This window comes from Pseudopodoces humilis, chromosome 2, assembly GCF_049639895.1.
Source record: "Pseudopodoces humilis isolate 2021_Gansu_Grassland_sample_001 chromosome 2, ASM4963989v1, whole genome shotgun sequence".
Lineage (NCBI taxonomy): Eukaryota > Metazoa > Chordata > Aves > Passeriformes > Paridae > Pseudopodoces > Pseudopodoces humilis.
Window position 1 is genome coordinate 110424466 of NC_142201.1, and position 12538 is coordinate 110437003.

General features: G+C 37.6%; 1 protein-coding gene across 7 annotated transcripts in view; it reads left to right on the plus strand.

The window, feature by feature from the left end:
- Positions 1–11856, plus strand: part of DCAF6 (DDB1 and CUL4 associated factor 6) — a 77298-nt gene extending 65442 nt beyond the window's left edge. For all 7 annotated transcript variants that reach the window (XM_014253593.2, XM_014253594.2, XM_088051326.1 and 4 more), the window contains 5 exons: positions 2662–2800; positions 5582–5738; positions 7282–7370; positions 9853–9958; positions 11378–11856. In XM_014253593.2, coding sequence (XP_014109068.1) covers positions 2662–2800; positions 5582–5738; positions 7282–7370; positions 9853–9958; positions 11378–11442 — 556 coding nt within the window. In that variant the 3' untranslated portion in view covers positions 11443–11856. The remainder of the gene's footprint in view (positions 1–2661; positions 2801–5581; positions 5739–7281; positions 7371–9852; positions 9959–11377) is intronic.
- Positions 11857–12538: the final 682 nt, after the last annotated feature.

A 12538-nucleotide genomic window follows, 5' to 3' on the forward strand; every position in this document is an offset into this window, starting at 1 on the left:
CTCCAAGTGATGAGGCTGCTATCTGTGTTTGTGTTGGCAAAGACAGGAATTGCTCATCACAAATACAAATGAAAACAGCTATGCCAGATTTTAAAATTCTTGTGCATATATGACTTCAAACAATGTACAGAACATCTATAGTTATCAGAGTAGTTATCAACAAGTAATACCTCTCAGAGAGAAGGCTTCTTCCTGTATTGTTCTGAAATGTCACTAAGCTGGGCTTATATTTATGTTTTCTGGAGCAGACTTGCCTCTCCGTGTTCTTGCTTTCTGCAGGGCTCTATCCCAGTATGACAGTTAGAGCCGTGTGTGCCTGGCTGTCTTCTCCCTGCTGAAGGTAACCACTGACTTCACAAGATAACTAAATAGAAATCCACTCCTGCCTTTTAAAATAAGGCCCCAAATGAGGAGATTAAATTCAGAGCTTCATTTAGTTGAAAGATAGTTTTAACCAAAAGTTGCTTCTGTGCTTCTGCTCTTATTTAAAAATGCATGATTCTGATTGCTGAGTAGTATTGAGGTTTTTTGTGATATCTGCATATTTCAGCCTAGGGGAATGGAGAGGAGGAGATTCATTCTCGTAGAAATGCTTGGATAAAAAATTGTGTGAGAAAATACTTTGCTGTACCAATTACCTACTTTAATACCATTTTCTAATCCCAAGACTTGTTACTGCTGTCCAGCACGTAACCCTTCTGAAACAGCTTGACCAGTCAACTGCTCTGTCAGTCCTAATGATGTTTAACTTCCCAGCCTCTTCACTGCACATCTTTAGATAATTAGTGTGAATAAATGCACAAAAATTACAAAAAGCAATCACGGTAGATTATAGATGCTTTTACTTCCACACACAAACCATTTTTTTTTAAAAAGCAAGTAAAACCCAAAGCTGCACAAATAATGGTTTAAAGTTTCTGTAAGTGTTTGATGCAGCCTATCATGTGCATGCCACCCTTTTTCCTTTATGTAGAAGCAAACTGGTGAGGAAAATAACTCAGTGATATTTAAAGCACAGTAGATAAAGAATGTAGGCTTCCTTTTTTCCCCCCCTCTGTGTTATGAAGATGTTGCAAAGAACTCTCTTAAATCTGTTGAAGATTAAAGTTGAAACTCGGCAAATTATAAGGATTAACTAAAAAATACAGTGTATTTTTTTGCTGTAGTATAAAAAGAATGAACCAGGAAATTGCCTAGGGGTTGAAAGGATAGAAAACTTTCACCAAGGAAGTAGTAGTAGTCTACTTTTTCTGGGGCTGTTTGCTAGGCAAACATCTAAGAAATGTACAATTAATAACACACTGTTAAGTGCATCTATTGGCTGGTGCTTTCAAAACTCTTCTGCTTTCTATAAAAAAGTACTAAAATTTATTTTGAAAGCTTAGCTGTATTAGGTGATCTGTCATAGTAAAATAGTGTGTGATTTGTTGGTTTATTTGTTTTTATAGTAAATAAATTTGCATTAATGACTTGCATTCCTTTTCCTTCTTTGCTTAGCTGTAGCATAATGTTTATTTCACCTTAACTTTTTGGTGCAACTTTCTCCTGTGGCAAAATATGGACAAAAATCTAAGTAGATCATTTGGCTGAGAGAATTAGTTATGAGATAGATCTGCTGGGGGATTTTCTGGAGTAGAGGACTTTTTTCTGGAGTCTCCAGGATCAGTGACAGAAACGCTGGAAAACATTATTTAGAAACAAATTCAGGTTACTTTCTGGCAGCAGTGTAGTGAGGTTCCTGGATTAGTTTAATTTTTAGGATCATATAAATTGCTGTAATAGTTTTATTCCTTGCATTCTGCTAAAATCTGTACCTGCTTCTTCTTGAGAGTGACATTCCCCTTGGACTGTGTTCAGGACCTCAAAGCTAATAATGACAAGGAATGACAGAAGAAAAATAACTGAGATGTGACTGTCTGGTCATAGCTGGAATTATGGGGATCTGCAAACTGAAGAGCTAAGCAGGAAAAATTTGACACCAAGGTTCACAGATTAATTAAAAAATTAATTCCTGGAATTAAACATTCCCAAAACAAATTTTATATAATTTGGCTTTTCTTTTCCTCTGTTATTTTAGGAAATCTCCAGCTGTAAACCTTACTGCTACTATATGGGATAGGTGCTCCAATAATTGATCTCAAATCATCTTTAGCCTTAGTACTAAAGTGCTTAGAACTTTTTAAAAGCTATCTAAATCTTAAGTCTTGTCATAGAGAAATAATGATAAGAAATACATTGGACAAAATCTTATGAATAACCAAATCACATTGCGAGACAAATTAGATCCTTAATGGCTTTTTAAAATTTAGAAACTTCTTTTCTGGCATTGATTTTTTTTTTTTTAATCACTTCAGAATTTTGCTACCTCAATATGGGTGGAGGATGAAAATAAAATAGCATGTGATTTTTGCCAGCAGCTGAAGTTTGTTCTACAGAGGGGGAATAAAACCTGGCATCACTTGACATTCCACTGTCTTGCATGCTATTCTTGTTGTAAGCCAGGATGGAAAAAACTCAAGTCTGTAATTTTACAGTTGGGATTATGTTGATGTCTGTGTCAAACTCATGGAGAATGTGTTGGAGTGCCTAATGATGATTTTTGAGAGCCCCTTGCAGTGTCTGGGATGGGGCTCTCAGTGCTGTTGTCTCTGGAATTCACAGGCGATCCGCTGTCGCCCGCATCCAGGAGCTCTTCAGGAGGAGGAAGGAGAGGAAGGAGATGGAGGAGCTGGAAACGCTGAATATCAGGCGGCCCTTGATAAAGATGGTTTATAAAGGCCACCGCAACTCCCGGACCATGGTACAAACCCAGTGCTTTATGGGCTTAAGTGTCCTAAAATGTACCTACCTTCCAAATCATCTTTTAATCCTCACTTTCCCTTCCAAGCTGTTTAAAATTATTATTTAATCTTGAACTTTTAAAGAGCTTGGAAGGGAAAGTGAGCATTAAATCACAGTTTTGAAGAACCTTGACATCTCTGAATTAAAAAAAAAGGAACTAGTGCTAGTTATTAAATTATAATTTGGCTACTAGAGGCCTTGTCTTTTTCACACAAAATGCTGTATTTTAAGGAAAAATGCAGTTATTGTGTTTGTAAAGCAATGGTGCATGAAAAACAGATGCTTCTTTCCTTGCTGTTTCTTCTTTTGGTTTTTGCAATATTTTGAAATGTGAAGTTCTGAGTTCTGGGTGTATTTTGCAAAAGTAGCTGGTGTGTTAATTTGCAGCTGATGTGAGGAGTAGTCCCTTTACCCCCAAAAGCCATTTTCTAGGGTTTGTGTGAATAGCTTTGATTACACTTGGAAAAATGCTTCATTAAATACATATTTCAGTCTACATAAACAACAGAGTTTAAAATAAACTTTGAATAATGACAAAGAATTTTTCACTATTTCAGAAATTTATTTTAATTGCTTATACCCCCATTAGTTTAAAAGCCCTGGCATCAGGCACTTTGTGGTTAAAAGATACTAAAAGTGAGTTAATCTAAGTCTTAGTTCAGTCTCTGTCTGAAGATACACAAATAATATCAGAATGATGGATATATATATAATCTATATCATCTATATAGTCTGCTATTATATAGATTATTTAACAGATTTTTTTGTTTGGGTTTTTGGAGATGTGGGTTGGTCTTTTTCCTTTTATTTCACACAAGCACCTATAGCAAGGAATGCATAGAACGAATGAAGATGTAATTTTATTTTCCCTGTTGGTCTGTATGGTTGCAAATACCATTTTAATCTGCTGGTTTGAGTAATACCTTCATTCCTGCAAGGAAAGGGCTAATGATACTTCCCTTTCAAATTTATGAAGGAGACAGCTTAAAAAGCTTTGTTTCCTACACACCTGAGCAACCCAGGGATAAAGTTGTCTTGTCAATTACATGAGCCATTTATACATATATATGTATATAATTTTTATGTATATATACACATATACATGGGTGTGTGTATATGTATATATAGTGAATTAAGGTTATGCAGGAAAATGGAATAATTCTGATTCTTCTTTACTTTAGAAAACTTTATTTGGCAGTCTTACTTTTTTTATAGTCCTGCTTTTAAAACAGTGACTTTTAGAAACTTTTGAAAACTGAAATTTTGAAATGTGAATTTTAGTTCTGTTCATTTCTGTGGTGCTAAAATTTGATTTTATGAGTATAGTGAAGTATGAGTAAGAGAATACAAAGGAAACAGGAAGAGGTCATAATTGAAAATTAAAATATAAAATTAAATTTTTTTTTATTATTTGGGATAATCTAGATGTAACAGGATAATGAAAATAGATATAAAAGGAGCTAAAGATGAAATCTGCTGAAAGATTAATGCATTGGAATTCATTACAGGAATGCAGCTTCTCTGTTTTATTTTTAGACCATCAGGATGACTTTATTGCATTGACTGCTGTCATTGGGACATATTTTATAGACAAAGATCTACCAAGCCTGAAGATTAAAGCTGGGCATACTTATTTATGTTAGAAATAAAGCACATATTTCTAACAGCATAAGGGTTCAACTTACCAATGAACCTGTATCAAGGTAGCTGAGGCAAAGCACAGAGAGCAAGGCAATGTCTTTGCCCTTTTTTTCAGGGCATTTTCTGTAGGAAGTGTTCCAAAAGAAAGATAAGGATCCAAGCATGGCCCTCTTTAGAGTCTTACCTGGAAAATAATTCATAGCAGGATTCTGTGTAAATAGTCTCAAACTCAAAGTTGAACTCCCATATGCTGCAGTTGAACTTAAAAGCCAAACTGAACTTCCCACATTGGAAATGGTCTGTGTGAACTCTGCAAGCTGCTGCACAGGAAACTCCTGCTTGCACAGGTACCTCTCCTGCCCCTTGTATGTCAATTAAAAGAGTTTATAGGAGGTACTGCTAGCTCTCGAAATAACAATTCTGCACGCAGGGCTACGCTTCAGCCTTCCAGGCTTTTTCCTGCAGCACAAACAGCAGACTCTTGTGGAGCTCTCAGCTCACATCTCATGACTGAGTTTTCTGACTGTTGTTGAAGCAATGTCCCTTCTCTGCCACCTCATCAAACCTCTCACCTGTAGAGGACATAGGACAGCAAATTTATATCATTTAACAATGGTTATTTTGATGTCCTACACTGAGTAAAATCAGAAGTGATTTCTGAAGAAGGTTTCATAAACTTCTGTCTTGTCTCCTGTTTCTCTGTAATGGAAAATCCCCCCCAGGGGATTAGTATGTCACAAACATTAACTTAGCCAAACTCTTCTTAAAAACTCCATTGCATACCCCTGTCTCCAGTATCATTTCTGTGTCTTCAGAAAGTGACAGATCTGCTGGCATTTACTTTCAAACTGTTCAGTCTGCCCCATCTCCTTTCTGTTTTCTTTCCTATTAGCGGCGACTTTGCTCTGGAAATCTAAACCCTTCTGAACTTTCATTTTTTTAATCACTCTTCTTTAAATATTTCCTTTAAAATTTCTTAAATGTCATTTCTGCATGGGCTGAGCTTTTCTTCAGCAGCACTGTTAGTGCAGACACAAGAGTGTGCTCTTGGATGGGCTTTTCACTGGCTGGATGATACAAAGTTTTGTTTTTCTTGCAGATAAAGGAAGCCAACTTTTGGGGATCCAACTTTGTCATGAGTGGCTCCGACTGTGGCCACATTTTCATCTGGGACCGCCACACTGCTGAGCACCTCATGCTGCTGGAGGCTGACAACCACGTGGTGAACTGTCTGCAGCCTCACCCCTTCGACCCCAGTAAGAGCAGCATTCTCACACTCTGCATGTCCAGCTTCTCTGCACTAAAGCATTTTAAAGCTCAGTCTTAAACTGTCTCAACAGAGCAATGCAATGATTAATGAACTGTTGTTCTTGGTTCCCCATATAATTCAGATAATACTGCTTTTAATTTTGCCTCTTACTAAGGACCTTTGGCCCTTAAATCCCTCCTTTCTCAAAAGTTTATTGAAATCAAACTACTCCTGGCACAAAATTTAGAGAAATATTGTCAGATGTAGTAAGAAGAATCTGAGTTTTTTGCTGCCCTCAACACATAAAATGTTTTCTATGACACTAATGACAGAAATATGAGGTTGCTGAAATGCCAGCAATACTTGGAAATTATATTGGAATCTGGTCTCTACTTGGCTCTATTAAAAAAATGCAATGGAAGTGGGTGTCCCCCTCTCACTGGCGTTGTGAGATTAGAAGAATTAATAAAATTCATAGAAACTTCAATAATTTGTGTTTATAGGAAGCTCTTCATAGAAAAGATGGACCAAAGCAGTAGTAGGAATCACATGTAACTGGGAATCTGAACAATTCTCCAGCCTCTAACACAGTCAGGGAAAGTATTTGTGTCATTTCTTGTTTCACAGCTTACCTGGCTGTATAGCGAGAGTCAGCTGTTAGCAAATTAGCAAGTAAAGTTGTTATAATAATACTAGAAGAGGCTGGGGTTTTTCAAACAGTTTGGGGGAACATGGAATACTGTCCTACATAGGCAAAGCCTTGAACTTTTAACTTTTTAATTGAAATTGAGTTCTTGTAAATGTCCTGAGTTGGATACTCCCTTTGGAAGCACCTTTCACAGTGCCCTGTAGCTTTGCTGACATTTGTTGGAGTGTGGCTGTCTCTCTGCCACCCTCTGAAGGTGTCATTAAGAGAGCTCATCCTCCTTCTAGGACAGTTAATCTTGTTCAGCTTCCCAGCTACTGAGACTTTTCTGTGGAATTTTCCTACAGTGGTTTTTGTACAATGATCTAGAGAATGTTCTGCAACTTTTCATATTTTTCATATTTTTCATACTTTGTTTATAACAGCATCCATTGCATCTTTATATTTAAACAGCAAATAAATTTACATGGAATTCAGTGAAATTATCAAAGGTTATTTGAAATTATCTTGGCTCTGCCTTTGTACCTGGGTCTACAAATCCTAAAGCTTTGTTACTATTTGTTAATGCATATACTTATCAGCAGAAATGGATTAGTAGTGTCTGGATTTGCCCTTACTTTTTGCTTCTGTTTTTTGTATATTCTGGTGATTTTTTAAAATTTAAAACAGGGGGCTCTTGATGTTTGCATTTGTTTTCTTCATATTTATATTTATATTTTCAAAACCATATAATCTGTGGAGCAGATCTCATGTGGAGACTTGGTAATTACAAGCTCTGTTCAGCATGAGATCTGACATTTGCAAATAAATGCTTCAAGTAAAGTATTTTTCTTCCATCTAAGGGCAGAAAATACCAATAAACACATAACACATTTAATTTAGAATTACTGTTGCTTACTTCTAGTTCTGGCCTCTTCGGGTATTGATTATGATATAAAAATTTGGTCGCCACTGGAAGAATCCAAGATTTTTAACAGAAAACTTGCAGATGAGGTAAGAACCTTTCCTCCTTTTCCATGGTAATGTTGCATCTCTAATTCTAGAAAAGCCTTTGGTACAAATTACTGATATTGAATTAGCAGAGTTATTTAATGTTCAACAAATGAGCTACAAATAAAAAGCTGCCCTTCAGAACAGCTGACTTTCATATCCTTGGCACTTTGCATTTCATCATCTCTCCTAGAAATTATATAACATCATCTGCTATTATGTACATGAAAGGATTTGGAAGAAGTGTGAACACTTGGATACAGATGGAAAACTGGCAGGAACTAATAAATGAATATAGTGCCTGTCTCTAAACAAATAAATGAAGGAAGATGAAGGAAATAAAGTGAAGGAAATACAAGGATATACAGAACAGGGAGTGCAAAAATCAGTCCTATTAAATATTCAGTGGCATAAAAGGGACTTAAAGGTTAAGATTGCACATGGGAACTTCATGGAATAAAGCAAACATTTCAAGCCAAATCAGTTATAAAAGTCCAATATGAAGTTATGTAACTCATTATTTTCGTGTTGCCCTCAGAGCAATAACTGGATATAGCAACTGGCCTGGGGTGACCATAGCTGACTGCTGAATAATCGTATTTGAGTGATTTACATAACAAAATATATCAAAATGTTATATGGTTTTCTGTAAATAATGTTATAGGACAGATTTGGTTATGGGGTGGTCAGGTTGGGGTTTTTTTTTTTGTGAAATCTCTTGGGCAGCATGGACAGAGTAAACTGGGGGTTTTTTATCATTATTTCTCTATAGTAGTGCTAAATATATTTTAAACAAACAGAAACACACAACCCTTAGCCACCACCCCACATCCCTTGAAAAAACCCCAAACCGTCCATTTGTGAGTTTTGAACCTTTCCCATTATTTTAGCACTCAGTGAAGTGACACTTCCTTGCATATTGTGTGACAGCTTTAGTCATGACATCCCTTTGGGGTTTAGAAGTATTGCTAAACATAAATGTGTGCTAAAAGTAATTACTGTACTTTAGTTCACTCACTTTATTTCTAATAATTATAAATTATTTAGATATTTATTATGTTTTCTTTAGTAAATGTAGAACTGTCAGAAAAATTGACTGCAGTGCTGTTTGTAATTTTACATGTCTTTTGTTTTTTAATTTACTCCCTGTATTGAAATACCTATGAAGGAGCCAGGAGATGTTCATAGCAATAAAATAGTTCTCACCATGTTATGTTTGGCTGGAATAAGTGTCCAACATACCTGAACTGAATTTTCCATAGAGGGGGGAAGGTCTGGAGAGAAAACACTGTCTTTGAGGAAAGTTCCATATAGATACAGAAATGTATGTAAAATTGAGAGAGGCCATGACCTTAGTGAATAGGAACAGACAGTGGTGATGAGAACAAACCTCTGAATGGAGAAAATGCCTCAGCAACAGGTTGTCAGGGTGGTTATTGATGGATGCACTGGAGAAATCTTCTCAGTTTGCTTCTGTTAGGGAGTGATCAGCTGTGCCAAGTGCCTGGCAAACAGGTGAGAATGACAGAAAAAAGGTAATTTGACTGGGAAGGAAGAAGGGCACTGTAAACATTTGCAAGAAAGTGTTCCTCACAAGAGGAACAGGCTTGAAGAGTCTCAGAGAGAACAAGAATTGCATTATTTTCCTGTCTTACAGCAGCTGATCTGGGAGCAAAGACTGAAAAATGGTCAGAACTTGTCTCCACCTAAAGAAATTTTTTTGCTTAATGATAATAAAAAACATAGTCTAAAAGCTGAGAAAAACTACAGTGTGGGATTAGAATTTATGGAGGAAGAAAGAAGGATGGCAAGGAAGTACCATGAGGAAGGAATAAGGGAAGAGAGCTAAAAGTATTCATTAGGTATTAGTATTTCATTTTTTCCATGAAAATGAGACAGTAGGAACTAGCTCTTTCAAGTCATTTAGAGGCAAGCTGTAGCTCTGTTTACAAAGAATTATGGAGCTAAAGAATGTTCATGAAGTGGGATAGAAAATGGCTTGTGTTCCTTGGATTTTCTCCAAAAGTTTCAAGCAGCATGAAGGTAGGAGTTGAGGGTAACCTCATCTCTTTTCCTTCCCACATTCTTGGCCAGCACTGGTGCTAGAACTTTGTTCTCTACAACAGTTGCCATCTGGAAACAGCACTTTCTCTTATCAGTCTGCTTTACTTCATGAAAGATTTCCAAAGCTTTTCTTAGTCACTCATCTTAGTATCTGCCATGCATGTGGACAATGGAACCATGATCTTACTAGAATATTCTTTAGACAGATAATTGAATACCTGCAGGCAGAGTCCACTGTCTGACTTTTCTTACCCCAGACAACAGTATTTAGTAGCAATTATTAAAATATTGCTCCCTTAGGGTAATTTTGGACTCTGTAAAGTGGCTTTTGCACAGAAATTTTGTATCTACAAGCCCATATCAATGCAGTATAATTCTGTGTTTATTTCTGATGCTGTTTTTTTCCCATCCCTGCCTCCAGGTTATAACTCGTAATGAATTAATGCTGGAAGAGACCAGAAACACCATCACTGTTCCAGCTTCCTTCATGCTCCGAATGTTGGCTTCGTTGAATCATATAAGAGCAGGTGAGAGACTTCTGAAGAGCTTATCCACAACACTGTGAAATAGCTGGTTGATTGGGAAGTCATCCAGACCTTCAGCTGTCTGTGGCTGTACTTGGGGCTGGTGAGAAGACTCAAGGATTGTTCAAGGGTCTCTTAATAGAAGTATTTAGGAATTCTTTGGTGTGAGACTTGCAACATCTTTGCAGCTGTTATTTTTTATCTCAAAACAAAGAGCAAAATGTGTTTTTAGATGTTGAAAAAGATAGTCTTCAGGAATGATCTTTTCAGTGGGTGCTGTGTGATGGGAAAACTGTTGGGGAGGACTGGAATGAATTTTAAGATAAATTGGCTGTGATTGTGGGCTTGGAGTTGTCTAGGGGTGAAGGAGGGTGTGAAGATTCAGGACTGTGGGAGGCATTGCTGAGACTGCTGGTCAGCAGGATGTCCTTCCAGTTCCCATTGGGGTGCAACTGGTGATGAGAGACGGTTGCTTGGGAAGAATCATCACTGGGAACTGGACGTTGGTGCTGGAGATGGAGGACAGTGGAGAGACATCACACACTGTATAGGAAGCAAGGAGATGTCCTGGGTGGCTGGCATGGCATATGGGGCAAAAACCTAACAGACCTGCAGATGAAGGTGAAAGTGATGGGAGATGCTGAATATGAGGACTCTGGCTGAGCAGAGCAGTGCCTTGCAGTGGTGAGGTGCGAAGGAAACTGTGCCTGGTGGCAGCTGCTGCTCCTTTCTCACCTCTGGGAGCCAGGAGGGTGCCGTGTGTCCAGCCCAGTGCTACACCTTCATGCTCCTGTGTTTCCTTCAGTTGTCCTTATCTCCCTTGAGTGAAATGCTAAAAGAACTGCCCAACACTTCAGTTAGAATAATTTCAGCAAAAATCTGTTATGGCTGGGTGGAGTGTTTCTAAACCTGACTGCATGTGGCTTGAGTGATTGGTCTTGAGCCAGTCAAGTTCCCTCACACATTTCTGTATTTGCTCTTCTCTAAATATTTACATCAAAAGGCACTTTTTCTGATATATTGAAGTGACAGGCAGTGATCCTCTGGTTTCTGAACTATTCACATTTCTAACTGTAGCTATTGTAGTTTCACCTCCCCAGCACTTCTGTCCCTTGTAGTCACCATTTCATTTTAATGTTATGCTTGCATTCATCTTTTCTGTGCTGACAGCCAGTCAGCAGCTATGGTTTTCCTTTTGTACACAGATTTTGCTTTCAAGCCTGGAAATCCTTTAGGGTATTTCTCCTTTTCTCCTTTCTTATGGTAACATTTCTACCCACTCTCTGCTGTAGACTTTCTTCTACCATAAAACGCAGTCATATCCCATTCTGTAATAGTCCAGGGAGACAGCATGTAGTAACTATTTACCAGAAAAAGAAAATTTTTTTTGCAAGTTCTTTTTACTAAATCTGTGTTTTGCAGACCGATTGGAAGGTGACAGATCAGAAGGATCTGGCCAGGAAAATGAAAACGAAGATGAGGAGTAACCAACAGTTGTGCGTGAGCACCTGGAAGTCAATGAAATTTGTATAAGACATTAATTATATTTTTCCTTACAGAGCTTTAGTGCAATTCTGAGGTATTGCTTTTGGATAACCTAACCTTTTCTTTTTCTTTCTTTTTTTTTTTTCTTTTTTTTTTTTTTTTGAATGACTGTGTGCATGACTTGGGAGAGTGTGCAAGTTAAAATAAGCAAAAATGTTTTTAAAATGTTTTGCCATGTATGAGGGGTGCTAGAAAATGCCAAGTGCAATATTTTCCTTAAACAGCAAATGTGGGAGCTTGGATCAATGTTTTAAAGTAACTTTCATGATAGTAAAAACGTTGGTTCAAATAAATTTCTATACCTGCTGTTTGCATGTTTGTTGCTTTCTAATTAAAAGATTTGGTTGTTTTAAGTAGTTCTGTGGTTTTTCTTTGTGCAGCAATTGGTTTATCACCTTGTAAGTACAACCCCATTGCTGCCTTTGCAGTATTTATGTTCTTTCTTACAGTGTTTGTGAAGTGACAAACACAATTATTTCTTGCAGTGAGCACTGGGGACTTTTAAGACCCTGTGTCTCTTGGTTCTTGCATCTCCCACACATATGTAGGCAAAAATTATCTCTCAGTTCTAAAATGTCACTTCCCATTCTCTGTGCTTGGGTCTGTAATGCTGCTGCAATAGTTGTATTTCACTGATAGACCTGTGAGTTTGCCTTCTTTGCAACAGCAGCAGGTACATCTTAGTTTCCACTGGATTTAGGGAACATGAATTTAAAAACTCCTGTGCGTTGTTTCCTAGGAGTAATTATTTGGGAAGGCTGTTCAGTCTGTTTTATGGGCTTTACCCTTCCTCCACAGATTTTTGGATGGCAAAGGGGAAGAGAAAGTGAAGGAAGGTGGGGCAGTGGAAAAAGCTGTTTGCTCAATGGCAGTTCTTGCCAAGGATGGCAGATGCTGAGAGGCTCTATTGGGAATACAGAATGCTGGGAAGAATTCTAAACTGGGGGAGCTGAGGCTTCATTACCCTGTTGACATTAAAATATACATTCATCACACAAGCTGCACAAACTTTGCTAACATCAACAAAAGGCATTCCCC